Raw genomic sequence first — 22,784 nt, 5'->3', positions numbered from 1 at the left:
CTACCTGAATCCGGGCTATTAGAAAAAAGAGAATTTGCCAGCTGCCTACCAGGTTCTGTTTTCTGCTCATATGTAGGTCTACCACTTTTTACACTTACTTTCCCAGTCATTCTCTGGACAGCAATGCCATTAGTAGGAGTTTTGAAAGGCACAATTTGGACAGGTTTGTATACCTGACTTACATTGGGTTTGCATACAGTTAATTTAGACACTGTGACATCTCTAACTACTTTTGGTGAATGCTGTAAAACACTCCATTTTTTCTTTCCTTCAATGGCTCTTGTTGCCTTTACATTCATTTGCAGCAACTTTCCTTTGAAAATGGGTATAATTCTAGTGGCATCTTTCCTCTGAGAATCCACAGGTGAATTCTTAGACATTTTTAAGGATTCAGCTGAGTGCACTAATACCCCTGATGCTCCTGGAGTCTGCTGTTGCTGTCTACTATGCATTGTTTTCTCCATGGCCTCAGACATAGCATCCTCTGGACATGGAATGAGATTTGAGAAAATACATGTTTTTGGCTGATTGATCAAAAGCTCCATCCTGTGGCTGACCTCCGAACTGCATTGTGAAGACTTCTGCTGCAAAGTGTCTCTCCTTGGAGGAGCTTGAGTCAGAGATACCTTGCATATCCGCTTGCCATTCAGATTTGCAGGTTTAGAGTTTACTCCCTGAAACACACAGCAGTTGCCAAACTGAATAAACTGAACAAAGAGAGTTAACAATGCTACAATAACTTACCCTGTATACCACATATAATGTATACATTTTTGTATTGGTTATTTTACAATTCAATTTTTTAAATAACCTGGAATTAAGAATATTGTTTGCCTGCTATTAAGACATTTATGGAAAGATTTTTTTTTCAGGTTGATAAATGAGAATTAATATGTATGCAAATATCTGATTGTCAAGATGGCAAATATACTGCAGAGTATATATCCTTTCAAGCAAGAATAAAAAAGCATGCAACAAGCTATATATAGAGATTACTTAACCCACCACTGAAATGAAGTTACACTAATCATGGATGGAACCCAGCAATCTTTTAACATCACACAGCAACAATAAAAGACACAAGGGGATTCTTTTAATTACAAATACAAGTAGAGAAACCATTTCAGTAATATGCTCCTTTCATATCTGTTACAGTATCACATGATTTTATTCCCTCTTTTGGAAAATCCACTGAAAGGAAAAAAACTACTCTGAAAATTCTGTCTGACTTGCCACACTGAGTTCCTGCTACAACATCCTCTTTGAGGAAAAGGGTTTACAGCCAATAGGGGGAGATCCAGTTCCACCCTTCAGGATCTTGAGGCAAACTCCTCCGTGCTGCTCCCCAGTGCTCTTAGTATGCCACAAGAAACCTAGCTGCCTTTGACTCCCTAATCAGCAGATATGTTCAACCAGCCCTCTCTATAAATGAGTAGTAACTGCTATCATTCAAAATTAGTTTTGCTCTGTGTATAGTTAACTTCCATTACGAAATTATTCTTAATTGCACAGTTATCACAGAGGATAGTACAGTGGCTATTCCCTCCCTCTCATACCAGGCTTACAAACCACCTGAAACCTCACAGAACTCTGACTGCATGGCTTTTGTATGCCGAGATTTCTGTGGACTTGAGGGATGAGGGACAAAACTCATTAGCTTCAGTCTTCACATGCTTTGCTTATGAGATGCACTTTTTGGATTGCCACATTTCTCAGAAGGGGAAGGACTTAACTATTAGAGCAGTACTTCTAAAACTGTGGAGTGCAAAGCAATTTCTAGTGATCCACACAGATCTGGCAAATTGTCTTCCTTGTCTCTAGTGACTTCTACAGACATCTAGACTTTTCATAATGAAGAGATGCCTGTGAAAACTGTGGGAAATAGCCATCCTAACTTTCTTTCATTAGGAGCTGCAGCTACTGGAGAGAGACAGAAAGAAAAAGAAACAGGAGCCTCACTCAGACACTAGATGGTAACATTTTCAAAACTGCAATTTCTACTGCATTCTTCAAATTCTACTTCGTTTTTAAAAAATTAAGTTTTCTTCTTTCAACTGACAAGTAGTCATCACGTGTGCTACTGCTCAGCAATTTTGTATTTCCTACATCTTATTAACCTAAAAGAGTTGTGAATTCCGCCTCCTCCCCAAACTTTTCACCTCTGTGAACTTCAGCCTGACTGGAACCATTTAAATGCTTCCAATAATAAGTCCAGACACTTATTTTCTATAATTTTCTTCTTTTTTAAAGCAAGAAAATTAAATGCTAAAAATAGTATTGTAATATTATGGTGGCAGAGTTAAGATAAAAAATTCAGGAAATGGAAACCTTAGGTTCCAAAACTTGGCTACATATCACTTCCATATTTTGTTATATAGTTAACAGTATATAGCAAACAGTAATATGTCCAGCTACCCATTTAACTAGAAAAACACAAGTATTAACAGTTATTTATGGTTAGAAATACTTTTATATTCTTGCAGTGCTCTGAAAATTCACTTTTTCATGAAAGAGCACTTATCATGAACATTGTGCCCATCAATATAAATATTAATATAAATATAAAACTTCTTACGTGCACAGTAGGTTTGATGAGCTCCTTTGTGGCATATAGTGCTTTACTTGTCATTTTTACTGGAAATCCACATAGATGAGGAAGTTTAGACTTCAGGTCAGAAAGAAAAGAGCTTAACACGCCTTCTAAATCTACTCTACTAAAATATTGCACTGGTTGGCTTCTGATGCAACTTAAAGGGTACCTGAATAAGTGTTAAGGGCTATATAAGGTGGATTTTAGCATTTTGTATAATTAAATTGTTAATCCTTTTCCTGAGTAAAAACTTACAAATACATGAAAACTTCTTCAGAAGAAACAATAAAAATGTTAAAAAACAAACAGTTTTACTATTTTTAAAGGGAGCAGAGACAGGATCCGCAGCATGGAAAACAGCGATGTAACAGGCACGCCTTCCTACAAGCCATAGAATGAAACAATTCCCATTTGCTGCAGGCTGTCACGTATCATCTTCAGTCTGTGGAGCGCCGGTTCTAGTCCCGGGAAACAAGCAGAGACTGGTGGGATCACATCGTTATGAATGTGGGATAATGAGCACTGGCTGCATAACTTTTGTATGTGAAAGGCCACTTTCTTTGAACTTTGCATGGAGCCGTCCCAAGCCCTGAAGCACATGAATACTTGCTCGAGACCAGCTCTGACAGTGGGGAAGCGAGTGGCCATCGCTCTGTGGAAGCTGGTAACCCCAGACTGCTACCGATTAGTTGGGAATCAATTTGGAGTCGGTAAATCCACCATTGGAGCTGCTGTGGTGCAAGTGTGCAGGGCCATTAATAGGCTTCTGTTAAGAAGGGTAGTGACTTTGGAAAATGTGCAGGACATAGTAGATGGGTTTGCCGCAATGGGGTTCCCAAACTGGGGGGGGAGGGACAATAGATGGCACGCATATCCCTATCCTAGCACCTGACCACCTTGCCACACAGTACATAAACCGGAAGGGATACTTCTTAATGGTGTTGCAGGTCCTTGTGGATAACGGGACGTTTCATCGACATCAATGTGGGGTGATCTGAAAAGGTGCATGATATGCGCATCTTTAGGAAATCGGGTCTGTTCAATAAGATGCAGGCGGGCACTTTCTTCCCTGACTAAAAAATAAACATTGGGGATGTGGAAATGCCAATAGTGATCCTAGAGGATCCTGCCTATCCCTTGCTCCTGTGGCTAAGAAGCCCTACACCAAGCACCTGGATAGTGAAAAGGAGCATTTCAATAACAGGCTCAGCAAGTGCAGAATAGTAGTGGAATGTGCATTTAGCCATTTAAAAGTCAGATGGAGATGTCTGCTTACTAGGCTTGACATCAGTGAAAAGAACATCCCATCAGTTATATCTGCGTGTTGTGTGCTCCATAATTTGTGTGAAACAAAGAGGAAAAGGTTCCCCAGGATCGGGCCGTGGAGGCTGATAGGCTGGCTGCAAATTTTGAGCAGCCAGATTCCAGCGCTATGCTTAGAACCAACCGCAGAGCACTTTGGCAAGCATTGAAAAAACCGTTTTGCAATGAACTGCAATAATGTACGTCTGTGTTGTGTCTTATTTCCCATCCCCCACCCTTGCTCCAGCGGCCCCCTCCCCTTCTCTCCCCACTCAAGCTATAAATGAATAAAGATGTTTTTTAATGCTACGAAGTTTTATTTGTGACCCGTTTTAATGGGGAAAAGGAGGATAACTTAACATTGTAAAGTGTCACTGTACAAGCAACTCTGTTTGCGTGCAGTTCTTAAAGGGGCCGTCACATCCTTCTGCTCATCTCCACAGGTGTGGAGTGCAGCATATGCTGCACCCTGCTCAGTATCCTCCTAGACCGCTTGGGGGTGGGGGCTGATAAAGTGGTAGGTGGCAGGGCATTTTGGAGGGGCTGCAGAGGGAGTCTGTCTTGCTGCTGCTTTTCCTGGAGCTTTACCAGACGCCTCAGCATGTCGGACTGATCCCTCATAATATGCAACATGTCCTGTTGCGTATCACGTTCCTGCGCAGATCTTCTGTGTTCCATGTCCATGTCTAGTTTTTTCAGACAAGGACATCCTCCAGGCTCTGAGCTCTGTGTCAGCAGACACGGAGGCGTTCATTAGTTCATTGAACATGTCATCCCGTGTTTTTTTCCCCCTGCTTCCTAATCTGGGAAAAGCTTTCAGCTGGAGTTTGGCAAGGCCGAGATGTCTACTGTAAGATAAGCAAAGCACAAAATTGCCCTTGTTAGCTGACCCAAAGTAGTAAAGGAAACGTTACAATGTAAAAAGTACTCCCCTTCATGTTCACAAGGCTAAGCCAGACCCGCATTCCATTCTGTACATCTCAGAAGGGTCGGACTGGAGTTACAGACATGGTAAGCAAGGGGCCCTTGCATCTGTTATAGAGAGGCTTCATTAGCACTAAAATCCACAATCCACACTTGAGCAAGGAGAGGGATCACCAGGCTCCCCTGTAACATGCCCAAGACCATTTTGGAGGGAATTGGGCAGAACAGATTAGAGGACACTGCAGGTGAATTCTAGCAGCAGAAAACACATGGCAACCAGTGTTCCGACCCATAACACCCATTGCAACAGTACTAGGACTAGGACTAGTCTTGGGGAGGCACCCAAGGACCCCATCCATGGTAGAGGAATAAAACGGAGTGACTGTATTGGTTGGTACTTTAAACTTGTGACATCTTCCCTAGGTGACCATGTGTGATATCAGACTCCTGAGGGTAATGCAGGCGGAAAGGAAAGATTTGCTGCAAGCACTGGGGTACAGGCCTGGCCCTTATGCTGCCATGCTGTGTTCCACAACGATGCCTGCTCATTTAATAGCAGAGTGGTGGGGTAAAGTCTCCTACTGTGGCTGAAGAAATAAAGCTGCCCTCCCCAGAAACCTTCAGCAAAGGTTAACAGATTACCTACAGGAAAGTTACCTTGAGATATCTACGGAGGATTCTCGAAGTATATCTCTACACATAAATAGTCTGCTCCAGGAGTAACCCTTCACTGAAGTTTGCCACTACCCAGTAATACTCTCCCCTCAAAAACACAAACCTTTTAAGAAGCTGGACTGGGGACATAACCGCAAACATTAGATTTGCCACACACACTCACCAGATGTGCCTTCCCCTGCATCTCGATCAGTCCTGCTGTCTTGTGTGTGACTGGAGTGCTCTGGAGTGACTAACAGGTCCTGGCTCTCAGAGAGTATGGATACCCCGCTATCCTGCACCCTGCTCTCCTTGTCCACAGAGTCCTCCTCATTTGTCCTGGACTGGGATTCTTCCGAGGTATCAGTGTTGTGTGCTGGCACAGTGGTGGGGTCATCACCGAGAACTGCATGCAGCTCTTTGTAAAAACAGCATGTTTTGGGTGAGGAGCCAGAACAGCTGTTAGCTTCCCTAGTTTTCTGAAAAGCTTGCCTTAGCTCTTTGATCTTAAAGCAGCACTGCTGTGCGTCCCTGTTGTGCCCCTTCTCCAACATGCCGCGATATCTTCTCATAGATATCTAAATTTATTTTGCTGGCTCAGAGCTGAGGCAGAACAGACTCTTTGCTCCACAGACTGATGATATGCAAGACCTCTGGTCGACTCCAAGCTGGAGAACGTTCAGGCTGTGCAGTCGCCATGGGCAGTTCAGCTATAAAGCTCTCTCCACGCTGTCTAAACTGGAAATGGAAATTCAAAATTTCTCAGGGCATGAGGGGAGGAGCTATTTCCTGTGTACATGGCCACGTTACAGCAGAGCGTGAAAAATGTCCAGAGCGGTCACAATGGGGCATTATGGGATACCTCCCAGAGGCCAATGGAGTCGATTTACATTGCACTCTGCCTACCCTGACACAAATTTGACTCATGGAATTCGAATTCAGTGCTATGCCACTTGCAGAGGTGGTTTTATTAGGTCGACTTCTACCACGCTTTAAATCGATGGAACTTACGTGCCAATGGAGACGCATACTTTAGGAGTCAACGTTAGCGGCGTTATGTCGACCTCCATTGCCAGTATAGACCAGGCCCCAGTTAATTAGAACACATTCTAGTCTACTGGCAGCCATTTCAGCAGCAACATAAAATTTCTGAAACAAGTATTAGCAATGCTATTATTTTTTCAGTATTTCAATGACGCAGTGGTGGATTAAAAAAAAAAAAAAAAAGCTATAATATGGAAGATATTCCTCACCAGATTTCACAAATTGCAAAGTAAAGCAAAAATGAGGCCTAAACTGATTGATGGTGCCCTTGTAAAGGATGACCTGCAAAGAAAAGTCTGTTAGTGTCATTCCTTGTTTCCCTATCAAGAAGGCCTGAAAAGATTTATTTTTATAAAAAGGGAGTTTTTCTGCTTGTGTTTTAGATTATAAAGTCAGAAGTCGTCTAGCTTGGTTTTTTTTGCAAGACAATTGTTGACCAAGGAACAAGTAAGTGTATGACTTCACAGATGATACGGAGATGAAACCAGACTTAGGCTTCAATTATGCAAACTTTTAGAATGTGCTGAACTTTAAGCATGGGAGAAAATGTTTGCAGAATCAGGGACTGAGTGAGGAAGTGATTTTATTCAGATTAAGATTTACTAAAACTTAATTTTTTGCTTGATGATGGTGTTTGGTGGGATTGTTTTTGTTGTTAAAGCCTATTTAACCCTTACGTCTGAGCAAATAGGTGTAAAAAAATTATTCTCTCAAAGATTTGACATTGTAGCCCTTAAAAGAGTTCCCAATGCATATCTCAGGGTCCTTCAAGAAACATCTCCAGCAAAATAGGGAAGACCAGATTTGACATTACTCAATAACACAAAAAGACTGAACTGAATATTTTGGACCATCTTCTCTGTTGACATAGTTCCATTCACTTCAATAGAATTACGACTGCAGTGAATTTGGTCCCTTATTTGAATTAGAGTTTGGATCTTGAATAGAATGGTAAAAGAGAAAGCAATCCAACACAAAAGAAAATATATACATAAAGGATATGTAAAGAGCCGTTCTCCTATCAGTTTGAAGTAAACACTGCAATATATTTTTGTCTCTCCATAATCATCTGGAAGGATATATCCATACTAAAAATAAAATAAACATATAAATGGTATGTTGTTATAAACAATGTGATTAATACAAAAACAATCAAAAGAGACACAAAAGGAAAAAAATAATTTATGTAATCATGTTCTTTCCTACCATATTCTTCCAGTGCATCTGAAAGTCTTTGTATGAATGAAAAGGACACTCTGGTGGAATTATATGGCTGATATTTATGATCTGACCCATTTTCATGCTGTTCAGGAGGTAAAGCAAAGACGGAAAGCTAGATATCACTAATATAACCCACATCATATTTGAAAACACAGTTATTTGGTGAATACAGTTTGTTTCTGCTGGAAATTAAACAGAAACCTACCTTGGCAAGACATAGCACCAGTTACTTAAAATGGAATGTCTCTGAATGACTGTATTTTTATTGTTGTCAAATATTTTTAAGATGTTTGCTGAAATATCAAAGTCTTCCAGCTTTAAATAGAAAAAAATTGTTTGGTTATTTTCAAATATTGCTACAGTTATGCAAAGTGAAAAAAAGAACACAAAATAGCTAACTGGCATTCAAATATACTATTGAAACGTATACATGATTATTCATTTATGTCATTGCAAATGGCTAATTTTAGAATGATATTCACATTATCACATGGCAAAGTCTGTTTCAAATTTTTAAAACCTATACTTCCCAGAAACAGCTAAAGAATTACAAGACTTAAAGGCTGATGAGTCATATTGGAGGTGCTTTAACATGCAAGGATACTGGATACAAAAAAAAACTGAAGCACAAAATAAATGTCCTCAAACTAAGAAGATACTTACTATCCCTGCAGAACTTTTAAATTCTACTCAGAAATCAGCATATTCCAATGCTGGACAATCTAGTGACAGTATTTCGCCATAATAACCAGGGTAGCAAAAGATCCCAGCAAGACTACCAAGAAGCTACTTGGAAAATCAAGAAATGGCCAGGTATTCTGAGAGAAGATATGCTGGAGCTAGAGCTATAGACACTCTTTCAAACCTGGAGAAACATTTTTTTCTGACTCTGTCATGGCTTCCATGCATCCAGTGACAGAAAAGCTCTTTCTATTGCTGTCTGTCTTCAGACTCTAGTGAATTATGGACCACAATTGGATTAGATTGATTATTGATAACAAAAGCACATCATATTAAATCCCATACTCACTGCCTGTGTCATTTTCGAGGCTGATATGTCTTGTGTCATGTGACACAAGTTGTCATGTGATTAGTATGTTGTCCGTCTAGGGAAAAAGGTGGAATTCCTTTCTTCTGAGAGCCAAAGATATTCCAAAGGATAGAAATGAATTGGAAATGCTTGCTTTGTAAGCAAAGTAGTAATCAGAAATTTAGTGCTTATTGCACCAGATCTGGCTATCAGAGCTGATGCTAAATTCTTAATATTGAAGTATGGTTTCCTGATATATTTGCTAACCATATTCATGTCCAGCATGACCCAAACTGCTCCCAACTTTTTTGGGTATCACAAAGAAAATGCAGCAGGTTCCAAAGAAGCATTGTGCAAATGGGACTTCTTTGATAGCTCTAATGGCTATCTAATGGTTGATTGATGGTTTTGAACATAACGTTACTCTAAACTATTAATGAATGAAAGTGAGAGAAAGATTATCTCCTTGGGAATACTGAAGAATATTATGGTATAAGGAGACCTAGTGGCATAATGACACCTATCCACTGTAATTATCATGAACTGTGTGTAGATATCCTTCTATTCCGTGGAGACTACAAGGAAGGGGTCAGAGACCCTAGTGTCAAACAGGGGTTTTGGTGTTTGTGGATGATACAGTGCTTGAATCTCAATGGCTTCATCTGCTTCTATTGCTACTAATTCATCATCTTCTCTAGAGGAATACTGTTCTGCAACATCTTTGCCCAGTACTCCTAAAGGGATGTGTGGTTCATATGAAAGATTGGCTATCCTTGGGGGGAAATTGCTACCAGCATATGTTTCCTTTTTCCCATGCTCTGTTACTATTTTCTCTGAAAGCCTCTTCAAACAGTAACTGCAGGGAACTCTCACAGCTCTGAAAATCTGATTGGCGTGACTGTCGGACTCCCATGGATACAGCCATATCCACTAATATATGGTATAATATATATTTAGTACAAAATGAGGATAAGAAATTAACATGGTGCATTGTCCAACAGCAATTGGGAATAAATATCTTGATCCCCAGATAAAATACAACCAATTAAAAAGTGCAAGTAGGATGAATAAAGTTAGCCATAGAAATTAAAACTGTTCTGTACCTCTGGTGGTGGTAGTCGAATTGTGCAAGCCTCTACACTGATACAAAGCTGGGTCTCTGATACATTGAGGTCCATAACTGAAATAAAATCAAAACCCCAAATATTCTGTATATCTATATAATTATCTCTTAAGTGAAAAGGAAATAACTTGCTCCTGAATATATTTTCCAGGTGCAAATTTAGGTGCCAATGTTTTAAAATTTAGTTCTTAAAATTTATATTTGAGATATAAAAATAAAATAAATATATATTTTCTACATATTTCTTCATAACAGACTAAGGAGCAAGCCCTCTGTGTCCTGAAGTTTTAAGAACTGGAACCTTAATGCACATGACAACCATAATTACTCATTTTATTTTACCTACTGTCACCAAACCTCCATACCACTTGTACAGTCTGAACTATATTTGCCTAAAATTGACTGTTATAATCAGATCCTTTCAATCGCAGATTTCAATCTATGGTCATAGGTTAACATTAACAGTATAAAAATACTCCTCTCTCTTACAGAGGTGCAATTGATTTGAAAACTTTCCATTTAATTTAAAGAGGAATCTGCCAGCAGGTAACCTATAATTGAAGTTATTTCTAGATTGCAAAATGAAAAGATACTGTGTTAATATACTAAGATCATGGCAACTCTCGTAACCACAATACAATTTTACTTAAGTTCTAATACACTTAAAGTATTAACAATATTGTACTTACCAACAGCATTTTGCCTTCCCATGTGAGACAGAAAATTGCTTCCTTAATAAATAAAATAAGTATGTATTATTTTTATAAAATGTATGCATAAGGCTAGTATATTTTAAGGCTTTTATCTCAAAAGTATTTTATGCAACAGAAATGGAGAAAGTGCATAGTTTATGTTGTGTGTCAGGGTTGCTGTGTGGTTTGTTCTTTCATACAGAAGAACTGTTTATCAGCGAATTTTCCATTGAATCAGACGTGGCATGTAAATCAACACAGAAATATGCATGAAAGTACATTATGAACAACTATATACACAATGCTTCTCTTTCAATAAGGAATTTGTACACAGAATTGCTTTTCATTAGGTAACAATTAATGTAACTTCCACCACCTCAAAAGTATGTATATGTGGGAGGAAGGGGGTACTTTGTCTGGACAAGTGAGAAAAAAGGGGTGTGGGTCCTTTAATGTTGTTCCTCTACTTCAAACGGAGGTGGGTAGGCAGAGAGAGGCATTACTAAAGCAAGGTCTGGCCAGAAGGGCTCAGGTAAGTCATTGGTCCCTTGTAGAACAGGGGGAAGGTATATATGCCCTGTCCTGTCAGACAGAACCCTCTCTCATGGATCAGCGGCTCCTACCCATTGGACAAGTGTAGAACTGGGTTTTTGTGGTTTGTTGTGGGCACTGTGTTAGTTGCCTTTTACAGGAGTGAGAAGGAATTTTTCCCTCATCATCAGACTGGCCATAGTAGTATTGTTTTTTTCACCTTCCCCACAGCAGCTCTAGGACCTGACTGGGTCAGTCAGGAGGTAAGGTTAAAGTTGCTGCAACCTGGTTGGAGGCCAATGCAGATAATTATTCCATAGAGAGTCTGGTTCTCTGATTAACTGGAGTTGGAAGTGGACTTAGAGGAAGGCATCCTCTAAAGAAGTTGGGGAATAAAGTTGGGACTCCTAATGTACCTCTGTGTGGTGCTCCGAAGAGACAACTCCCTTTCCCTAGCCCCTTAACCCTCATGTGAGGAAATGGCAGAGGGGTCCCAGCAATGGCTGCAACAAGACTTGGAGTGGGGATGGCTGCCATCAGCTCCCACCCAACTGGTGGAAATGAGTGAAAAAGGAATGATAATCTGCACTTTATGAGTTATTGCTGATGATTTCTAGATGAGTTAAGTTACTAAAGTTGTAGCCTAATAAACCACATTCCTCACATCTTGTTCTTCTTGAATATCTGGGACAAATTCATCAGGCTCAAAAAGAGAGCTGGATAGAAATACTGCTCAGTGTTCTGTCATCCACTCAAACCAGCTGATAGATTAGCAGCAACCCCCAAACTACCTCATGTTTTTCACATGAATAAGTTTTTTTCTAAGTGATACTATGAAATTAAGAACTAAAGAGTGGCTTTGATTCAATTAGGGGTCACTGACAACAAGCTGGGTAGAATGTCTCAGAAAGTACTCAGGGAGTTGGGGGAAAGGTGCTGTATAATGCTCCTCATACTGGTTGATGAAAGGCTAGTGTGTACTTTGTCTCCGCTCTCCCTCATATCAACCAGTTGGCCATACCCCCTGAGGCCATGGAGAGCTTGTGTAAACATTCTCCCTGGGTCACACGCAGCGCACTTGATGGAAAGAGACAGGCTGAACACTCTTCTTCATTAGCATACATGTACAAAACAAGCTACAGTGTAACTTGAACTGTAAAATAACTACTGTAGCAATATCCTCCTTTGGGTAGATAGGTCACACCTCAGAACCACTCTGTAGGTGCTGAAGGTTCTCCTTCAATAAAGCTAAGCCAATTTTACCTCAGCTGAGGATCTGACCCTCTGATTTTAATGCTTTTCTTGGATACACTGATTGGTTTTAAAGGGATGTAAATATGTTTTGAAAATATTCAATAAAGAAAAAATTATTCATATATATATATATAAAAGATCCTAATAATAGTAAGACTGGAAATAAAACAAACATGCATTTTTTATCCCAATTTACACTGTAGAATAAATCCATACAATTTCTGTAATGGATGAACAGCATGTGGTTGTGACAGAACCACATCCATCAGTGTCTGGCTTTCTACATTTGCTAATTTGCCACCCTTCTCCCATTGTTCAGTTAATAGGGGAAACAATGTTAGGTGGTAAGAATAACAACATCTACCCTGATGGAACTTGGTGGAAAGGCATGGTCTAAAAGCATGAAACTTTCATCCTGTATAAGCAAAGTGTGCAACTTCTGTGCAACAGAAGTGTTGATGATGAACAGGTGATCGTGAAAACTATTTCCAGTATTTTCATAAATTGTTTGCTGTATTGTGATATTTGATCATGAAAATATTGACTGAACAAGTTATGGTCAATGTAAATGGTTATTAAATCAGTTATACAAAGGAGAGGGGAGACAGAAAAATTGAATTACTTGTGTATGTGAGGTCTGAATGAGCTCTTCCCCGACATCTAGTGATGAGCTGGGGAGGAGGACTTTAGGAGCTGACCTTGTTAGCATGGGCACATTCATCCTGCCTAGGTGTCCAGCATCGGTGGGCTGTTTTACCCAAATGATCACTTTTGGCTGGTGTTGGATCACAAGTCACTTTGTTGTTGTTAGGGGCAGGGGTACTAAAGGGCTGTTATCCTTGTTGTGTGAAACAAGGGTAGCAGAACTGTGCTTGGTATACCCTGATTGAGGAACTCACACTCAACTAAACTGCATTCGCTAGGCAGGGGACGTGGATATCAAAAAGCCCAGTGGAGTTGAGAGAGGGTAGGGAGAACTACTTGTACTGTGGGATGTGAACCCTGCCTAAGGGTCCCAGACACAATATAACACTTCCTCACTCCACTATGTAATAACAGAGCTGAATAAGACTCAAGTGAGAGTCTTGCTGCAGACCAACAGAGCTGAAATCACTGACAACCAGGTCTAAGCATTAGATCTGCTTTGGGGTAGTATCTCTGATGTAAGAGACTGCCTAGTCTGCATTAGCAGTGAGATTCCCCCACTAACAGCTGAAATCACTGAGAGCTGTGTTAAGTGGTGGGACCTCAAGACATCCTGGAGCGATGAGCGGGCAGCAGGCGGAGCGGAGCAGTGGCAAGTAGCTGGTGGAGTTGACTGGCAGATACCAGAGCGAGCACCCCGACAGTGGAGCGAGCAAGGTGCCTTTCCCCGACAAGGGTGGGAGGTGAACTCCACAGATGGATCTCTGAATTCTGGCTCTTCACTGACCAAGGACTACAACTGTGAGTGGGTTGTGGTGAAGAGAGGGGCACGTTAAAGGAACTTTTGGTTGCTGGACTTAAGAACCTGAGACAAAAGGACACTGCCTAACTAACTCTGGGGTGGGTGTTTTGCTCACAGTTTTATGGTAATGAATCCTGCTTGTGGCATTTACCCAAGTTAATGTTGGGTTACTTTCCCCATTTTATTAAAAGTTTCTTTTTTATAGTCAGATTCTATGCTTGCAAGAGGGGAAGTATTGTCTCTAGAGGCTCCAAGGGGAGATGTGTAATTGTCCCAGGTTACTGGGTGGGGGCATCGAGCCGGTTTTGTTTTGTATTTTTGAAAAGGAACCCTTAGATATTGAACCCGGCCCTTACTGCTGCTGACTCCAATTGGCGGAAGAGTTACTCTTGTCCTTTTATATTATTCATTAAAAAATTAAACTAGGATAAAGAAACAATCATAGAAATATAAACAAACAAAAAGCTAAGACTAATAATCAAAGAGTAAGCAGTACATGCATGGGCAAATATAATTTAAAAAAATAATACAGTACGGAAAGTCAAAGGGTCAGAATCTGACCCAGTTGAGTAAGATACCTTGTATCAACAGATGACCAGCCTTATTCCAGCTGGGGGCAAGTCTGGTTATAAGCGTGTAACAGAGGCAGGATTGAAGGACTGCTGGGCCAACTCTCTCTGGAGCCTCAATCTAATAATATTAACCAAGCAAAAAAGGAAAGGTTTAAGTAACTATTTAATAAGTAGATTTTAAAGCAATTAAGTCAAGGTTTTATAAAAGATAATCATACTGAAGTTTTGGACCAGATCCTGAAAGATGCTGAGCATCTGTACCCTCCATTACAGTTGGGAACTGCAAAAGATTTGAGCCACTTGGGATCAAGCCTTTTATATTTTACTGGACACCAACAGTAGGGTGCATTGTAATGTATTCTATGTTTTTGGAGGGGTAGCAAGTTTGGGGGAAAGGAATGACTGAATGAGTTTATATACAGTACTTGTCAGTGGATACTGTTTGTATCTCATTCCAAACTCTAGCCAGTATTCCCAAAATGTGCACATATCAATCCCGCTGCCTGTCGAGCCTGAGACCAAAGATGTTTTTTGATGAGATCACAAGTTTGGTTGATAAAGATAACTGTGTTGACATAATATACCTAGACATCAGTAAGGCATGTGACTCAGTCCCACATGACAAATGTGTTAAAAAAATAGCACTGCACAAAAATCAATGTAGCCTATATTGAATGGATTAAAAACTGGTTATCTGACGGATCTCACAAAGGATGTTTCTAATGAGGTCCTGCAGGGATGTGTTCTCAGTCCAATGCTATTCAATATCTTTATTAATGATCTGGAAGAATATATAAAATAACTACTAATAAAATTTGCAGATGACATAAAAATTGGTAGAGTGGTAAATAATGATGGGGGCAGATCAGTTATACAATTTGACACAGATCACTTGGTAAGGTGGGCTCATCTGCACAAAAGGCATTTTAACACAGCCAAATGCAAAGTCATACATCTAGGAACAAAGAAAGGTAGGCCACAATGAAGATGCACATGGCATGATTACAACTATTGGTTTTGAGTATAATTACCGGCTACCTACTTAGCAGTTTCTGAAAGTCCACACTCAGCAATACAAATTCAAATGTTATATAATAGGCAATATAGCACAAAAGAATCATAATATACATTACGAACACAAAATTAAAAAAAAGGTCATGGACCTTCACAAAGTTTTCTGTATTTCGCATTATGTGGTACTCTAAACCAATCCTATAATACTATACTATAATACTATATAATACTATACTATACTATACACTATATAATACTATAATAATATACTAAAACATTTTATGCAAAGTTTAGGTAGGGAAAGGATTTTCCCTCCTTTTCCTCCTGGCTGTTGAAAATGAATTGTAAACACTATGAAAGATCAGTTTCTACTACCCTGCTCACAAGTACTGGCAACAATGATTATGCAGATAAGTGTACCAGTGTCAAGAATCACTTACTGCAGCTCCATGTTTCTCTACATAAGCCTGACATTTTCCTGTTTTGTAAAAAGATATCTAAACAAAAAAACAAAAAAGATTATTGGACCCTTTTGAATTTAAAAGGAGTAATCAACAAACAATTACTGGTGCAGCCATACCACTTTCTGTACTAACCGTTCTTTCAGAGCCAAGTCCTCCCTGATATCTATCTGTCTTAATTTGTTGTTATTATTGGTGGGTTTTTTTTTTAATTATTGTAGCACCTACAAGCCCTAGTCATGGACCATGGCAGAGGTTTCTAATGAAATTGCTCTGAGACTACCTCAAGTGTCCTAAAGTGGGGGTAACCGAAAAGATCCAGAATTGACCCAGGATGGCGGCTCTTGGTCTCTTCCCTGGCTGATAACGCTGTTCTCAAGGTTAGCTGAGAAGAGCTATTTTTCTTTATGCCCCTAACCAATGACCAGTTGGGAAGAGCTATTTTTCTTTGTCACTAACCAATGATGAAGACAAAACATTTCATTAATGCAGTTGGATGAAAATGTCTTCCCACAGGGCTGCCTCTAGGTTTTGTATAGCTCTGTGCAACTTACGACATGCAGGATCCCATGATATTACCAACCCCCACTCCAACCACCAACCAGTTTCTGAAACTCTGCTCAGGTTGCTGGGGAAAGAGAGAATTGTGAATGAGAAATTTTTTAAATGACAAACCTAAACCGTCTGGTATTTATATAGGAAAGAAAATACAATTTAAATTACATGGAAAATTTTTAGCAATGTCCATTTCAATTTTTGCTGTTTAGGAGCTAGAATTATATGTTTTATTAGATTTTGCATATTCTCCCTGATACCAGAGAGAGAGATGTTTTTATACATTCAAAAGTGAATATATAAATTAAATAAAGTCAGTGTTAGATTTCAGGCCTCACCCAACAGTATCTTTGTTTTATAAGAACTTGCTCATTAATATGTGAAATGAATGATAGTTTAAAAACACCAGGCACAATATTTTAAAAATACATAAAATATATAGTAGTATTTAACATTAAAGAATTGCATAATTTAGTTTATAGTGAAAGCTAAAAGATCACCTTTATTGTGCAAAAGACTGTCCCAAAGTATTCCCAAATATTTTGAGTAAAATCCTGGTCCCACTGAAGTCAACAATTTTGCCACAGACTTCAGTAGGGCCAGGATTTCACTTCTCATCCCTTAAGGCAAAATTCACTGTACCTCTCTATAGGAAGTGATGACTCACCTTACTTATCACTGTCCTTTCAAAGGGCCATTTCTTCAATGGAAGAAATAATATATCATATGCCTTATTGGTGCTAATGTATCTATTTCGCATTAATAACCATTTATATTTAATTGTATCAATTTACTTATAATAGTTCTGCTAACAAAACAACTTGGAATATATAGATAGAAATACTAAAGTATCAAAGATGTTATTACTGACCGCCATTACAACTGAAATTTGATTCAGTGTTCCAAGGACAGGTGAGGAAAGGATGTCTGGATGCAGAAATAACAATTGCCTACGAAGATAAAACTTTTCAAAATTAATTCTGAACCAGATTTCCTCTAAACTGGGCTTGCATTAGGTTACCTTTATTTTAGTTATATTTTCCCAAAGCTTAACTACATTTTCCAGTAGTTCAGTAGAAAACGCACAATAGCTCAAGTTACTGGTTCACCTCCCACCCACATTGGTCAGTTAAAAACAATGATCTGTTAATTGTTTGGAGGCTTTAGTGAGACAAAACAAAATCCAAATTCAGAACTGGCACTCTCTCTCCTCTCTCTCTCTCAGAAGGTAACGGGGAAACAAAACAAGAGTAGGCATGGTAACTGGAGTATGTTGGGAATGTGAGTGTGCTTTTTGGGAGACTACTATCACTTTATTCTTCACCTCAACCTCTGTAAAACACTGTAATATTTCAGGTGAGACATTCAAACAGTTCCAGCTTTGCATCTGACTATGGACTAACTCTGAATCTTTTATTATTCCCTTATGAATTCAGTGGTCCACTCATGACAAGTGACTTAAAATTGAAACTTTCACAAACTAGAAAGGATTTTGTTGCCTGCCCTCCCGACTCCCAGCTATCACACAATTTACCAGAACAGCTGTAGGGGAAAAAATATATTTTGTAATAAATATCTCATAACTGTTAGGAACTTTACTGATTTTGTTGCAGTTTACTGCTAATTAAATACTTCACCCAAAAAAATAAAATTACTTCTGAGAATGTTAACCCTCAAAATTATTTGCCTTTACCTGCAAATCTTCATCTGTGTATTCCTAATCTCAGTTTCTGCCAATTTAGGACTCAGTGTAACTTTAATGGCACAGAGTTTTCGTAGCTCAGGAAGACTGATGAAGAACAGTGACTGGTGTCTAGTGTCATTCATATTATTTTGTTAACTGTCCCAACTCAGCAGCTTGGTCTTTAATAAAAGAAAAATATTACTCCATTAACATAAAAAAGAGGATATGATTAGGATATTGTGTAATTAGGATATTGTGCCTGAGGAATGACAGTAGGCAGCCTGAGGAAACCATGAGAGACACATAAAGATCCCTCCCCACCCTACACCCATGCTGGAAACGTAATATATAATAGGGGCTGTATTACATTTCTGTGTCCCTTCCAAACTTTGTCCCCGTTTTCAAACTATAGGGGACATTATATTCTATATTCTTTTACCATGCTCATCCAGTATCTGAACATTTTCCAGTTGTGCATTCAAGCATCTGTCACGTTATTTGTTCTCATCCTCTACCCAGAAGGAGAAGTGTGTGCAGTGGAGTATTTTGTTTTGGTAGGGATTTTTTTAAATATATATGCAGCTATGTTTATGTTACAGAAGGCAAGGTCAACAAAATGCATCCTGCACTAGCAATGGAAGGTAGTGAGATTTGTGATGATCCTTAGGAATTCATTCCACAGTCTCACACTTCCCCTGAGGGAGTTATGTCTCTGGCAAGGATGATTTTACCCTTATTAAATTGGTGCTAAAGACATGCTGCAGCTGGAGTTTCCTAAGCACTGAAGGCCAACGTCAAAGCACGGAAGTCCATGCTGAGAATTCCTCCTCTTTAGCTCTCTCATGCTGGTTTTTCCATAGGAACAGATGATTAGGAAGCAGATCCGAGCTCGTGTAAACTGTCATTGGTACCCCACTAAAATCAATGAAAGCTGTAACAATTTACATAATCTGAAGATTTGCCCCTAGGCCCTTATTTATTGCAGTGCAGATCAGATAAAGTCTGAAAACTATAGCATAACTTGTTTAGAACTAGATCACATGACACAAAAAGTTAATGAACAGCTATTTCACTGCTCAAAGAAAATTTATTCCTCTACCACAGCAGCTGCCACATTCCAATTAAAAGAAATATTCCAGAAAACACAAATAGTTAACTAAGAAAGACTACTTGTATCCAGCCCCACATCCAGGTATTGCATGCTAAGTACAGACCACTATACTTATACTCCCCGCACCCCCAAACAATCAAGAAGTCTGGAATGACTACTAGAGCAGCAGAAATAGTATCAATCATAATGTAACTCCCTTGTTAAAATTCTGCAAAGTTACAGTTCATCAGAAAAGATTATTTGTAAATGATGATTTAAAAAATCTGCACAAACACTTATTAATAACTAAATGTCACAGACCAACGTTACCATTACAATTTTATTCCAGTCTATGCCTTGCTTAAAATACAATCACATTTATTTAAAAAGAGTTTAAGTATAATTAAATCTGTAGCCCAAAAAGTTAGAGGCCAGCAGTTTATCAGTTAAAAAAATCCACTGTAAATAAAATGCAGGGTGAGATGTGGAGCTGCATATTGTACGACTTCAACCAGACTTAAAGCTGAAACTAAGGGCACATCTAAATTGCCCCGCAGTTTGGATTACAGGGGTCTGAATAGGAGTGTGCAGCAAATGCTGCACTTTAGCTCCCCTATGTGAATGCTGCAAGTGAGAATTAACAGTTTCTTTGAAGCAGTTTGATGAGGATTACATTCATATGCAGTTGCAACCCTTTAGTTTGTGCCCACAGCACCTACACAGGGGAATTACAACACAGCACTTTGATGTGCATGGCTATTCACACCCCCATAGTACAAACTGCAGGGCAGTGTAAACAAGACCTCAGAGGAGTCACATATGAGATGAATAGGTAAACAGTACTGCCAACCCAAGTGTTCAAAAATCATGAGTCAAGTCCCAAAAAATCATGAGAAGAGGGATTGCAGGGTGGTGATGGCACTCATAGGTCTATTCTCCTTTTCCCTACTTCCCATCAGTGGACCAAAGAGCCAAAACAATTACAGACAGTAAAAATAAGATTTTAAAAACCAAGTCTGGTCACACAGTCACCCTGACACTCAGTTTTCTGAAAAGTGATGTCAGTGTGAAAACTACTTTAAGTCTTGGAAGCCCATCTGTGGTTGAACATTTTAATAGGTATATATGCATATAGAAATTAACCTCCTGGATCAGACCAGCGGCCCATCTAGTCCAGAAACCTGTCTCTCTCGGTATATAATATTTCAAGAAAGGTACAAGTAACCCCATCCTAGACAATTACAGTATATCTTGCCCAAAGAGAAGTTTCTTCCAATCCCCTGTCAGCGGTTGGATTGGAGTGAAAAAAAATGTAGCCTATCTAATACAACTGCAGATGTTCCCATTAGCCACATAAATACAAAATATGAAGAGAAGCAAGTGTCCAACAGGCCAACACCACAAACTGCAGATAAGCTCCCTCTCCCACTCACTTGTTCATGCATCACTTGCAAAGAGATGGCTGAGGAAATCTCTGCCCGACCTCCAAGGTGGCACAGGCTGTTTGCAGATTGGCAGTGCGGTTCAATGATGGATGCTGTTTGGCAGGTTGAGGATCCCCTTCAAATAAATACAATTCAAACAGCTGTTTAGTTTGCCCCCACTATTCCTTTCCCCATATCTTTCCACCCAAGAGAAAACTGCCCCAAGCTGGCCACCCCCCAGAGCAACTTCCAGCCCCTAGGAGCAGCGTTTGGAGGCTTTGCTTTGGCTTTAGAGCATGAGATAGACAACACTTGCTGAGATTCATCAGGCCAGCAGCTATCCATCCTCTTCCAAAATGTGAATGGGGTTAGTTCCGTGTGGAAGGAATTGTTCCCCCCCTACCCCACGAATAAATAAAGCTGAGGGGGGAACAGAAGGAGCAGCTTGAGGTGAGCAAAGGAGAGAAAGACCCAGCCCACCCCCTGCACCTTATTTAGTGACAAGTGGAGCTCTGGGCGGGGAGGAGCAGGACAGGGCCCGAGCTGGGGGAGGGGGCTGTCAAATGGAGGGACAGGGACAGAACCACAGCAGGGCAGCCCCTAGATTCCCCCTCATCCCTACGCGGCCCCTCACCCCAACACCAGACTCTCCCCGGGCAGCGGAGGGGAGGACGACTGGGCACGTGGACGTTCTAACCGCGCGTTCCCTCCTCGAGCCGCCTCACCACGCTCTTCCACCTCGCCTGGGGCGGCGGCAGCTTCGCGCCTTTCCTCCCCCCCCGGCTCTCTCCCGCCCGCTCAGCTCGCGCGGGTTCGAGCCCAGGCGCGCGCGGCTGCTGTGCCGGCGGCGCGCGCCCCGGCCGGGTCGGAGGAGCTCGGGGCTCGATAGACTCACACCAAGCCTGAGGGGGGGGCGCTCGCCTAGGGGACAGGAGAGCCGAGCTGGTAGCTGAGCAGCGCCTTAGGGTGTGGCTGGCTGCGAGAGACAAGCAGCAGCAACGTTCTGCTGGGTGATGGCGGCAGGTGTTGGCATGAAGCACCATGGTACCCGCGGGGGGGCCGGGCACCACCGGCTGAGATCCCCATGCAAAGCTTACACCTAATAGGGGGCTGTATAAGGAGTCGCTGGGGCCCAAACATGCGCCACAGATGTGGGTGCCAGGGGCCCAACGCATGACGATGAAGCTGGCCTGCTGCTTCCCAGATTATTGTGGCTCTCGCGCCAATTTTCAAGGTTTCAGTTGGTCCTCTCCTCGCCCAAGGCCGGGTTACCAGGGCAGAACAGATAAGGGGACCCTGCACACTCCATGCAACATGGCATGTCTAGCTGGGTCACACTAAAGCCCTAATGGTCATGACAGGCCACGTGGCGGGGGGCATTCTGAGTTAGATTGAAATGAAATGAATTTCTGTCTGCACTATAACCACACTAAGACCTGCGGGGCTCCCTGCGGGGCTCCCTGGAGACTCCTGAATCACCACAAAGTGGGGAAAGATTTAACACTGAAACTTCAGAATCGCTGGATTCCCTTAAGGGCAGGTGTAGATATAATAAGTGGGAGATGATGCCATTGCCTTTCCATTAGTGTTACTGAATTACATACAGTTTGATTTTAATTAATGGAAGTTGCCTGCATAAATTAGCAAAATGAGATTACCTGTTTTAGGGGAATTACACATTTTACCATTATTACTGCATTTTCTCTGTTCAATTCAGTGTTTACTATTAATTGATACTGAAGAGTTTTGACTCACTGAAGCTGTGACATTCTGACTACGCGTTGTAAATGGCACAACCAGAGCCATAATGCGATTACTGCAATGGCAGGGAAGAAATGAAAATTACATTAAATAGATGATCAAATCACCAGTACATAATTCACAATTGAGTGTAACAAAATGCATTTGCATGGCTAAAGATTTAAGTTTTGCCAAGCTAAATAGTACAGCTGGTTGGAAAATTTTGATGAAAAACAGACAAATATTTTAATACAATTTTACCCCCATTTTTCAACCAGTCTCATCAAGATAGGACTTCACCATAGGCAGTAAGTGTCTGCACAACCTGCCTGTTTGGTGGTAACATCCATTTATAAACTGGCAATAGGTTGCTGCCACCTATACTGAACTATTTATTCTGTTTCTCTCGCTTCTGAAGTTATGCTCAAGTTT

General features: G+C 40.5%; 1 protein-coding gene across 1 annotated transcript; it reads right to left on the bottom strand.

Moving 5' to 3' along the window:
- On the bottom strand, nt 1-18,241 carry CUNH18orf63 (chromosome unknown C18orf63 homolog). Its single transcript, XM_067537456.1, has 12 exons — nt 18,108-18,241; nt 17,286-17,364; nt 15,839-15,895; nt 14,391-14,502; nt 10,578-10,619; nt 9,869-9,945; nt 7,941-8,050; nt 7,721-7,817; nt 7,490-7,602; nt 2,576-2,759; nt 99-707; nt 1-15 (listed from the first exon to the last, which is right to left on the bottom strand). The coding sequence occupies exons 1-12, from the start codon at nt 18,239-18,241 to the stop codon at nt 1-3; spliced, it is 1,629 nt and encodes a 542-aa protein (XP_067393557.1).
- Nucleotides 18,242-22,784: the final 4,543 nt, after the last annotated feature.

The sequence above is a fragment of the Emydura macquarii genome, unplaced genomic scaffold (genome assembly GCF_026122565.2).
Source record: "Emydura macquarii macquarii isolate MOO-44397 ecotype Brisbane River unplaced genomic scaffold, CSIRO-AGI_Emac_v2 contig_431, whole genome shotgun sequence".
Lineage (NCBI taxonomy): Eukaryota > Metazoa > Chordata > Testudines > Chelidae > Emydura > Emydura macquarii.
This window is presented reverse-complemented; position numbering and strand designations above follow the sequence as displayed.

Excerpts from the sequence above, each read along its gene's own strand:
- CUNH18orf63 (XM_067537456.1), bottom strand. The coding sequence starts at position 18,241 with ATGAATGACACTAGACACCAGTCACTGTTCTTCATCAGTCTTCCTGAG. Across the intron at positions 8,051-9,868 it reads TTCGACTACCACCACCAGAG|CTGGAAGACTTTGATATTTC; the intron begins GTACAGAACAGT and ends TTCTATTTAAAG. Across the intron at positions 7,818-7,940 it reads TGGTGCTATGTCTTGCCAAG|CATGAAAATGGGTCAGATCA; the intron begins GTAGGTTTCTGT and ends CCTCCTGAACAG.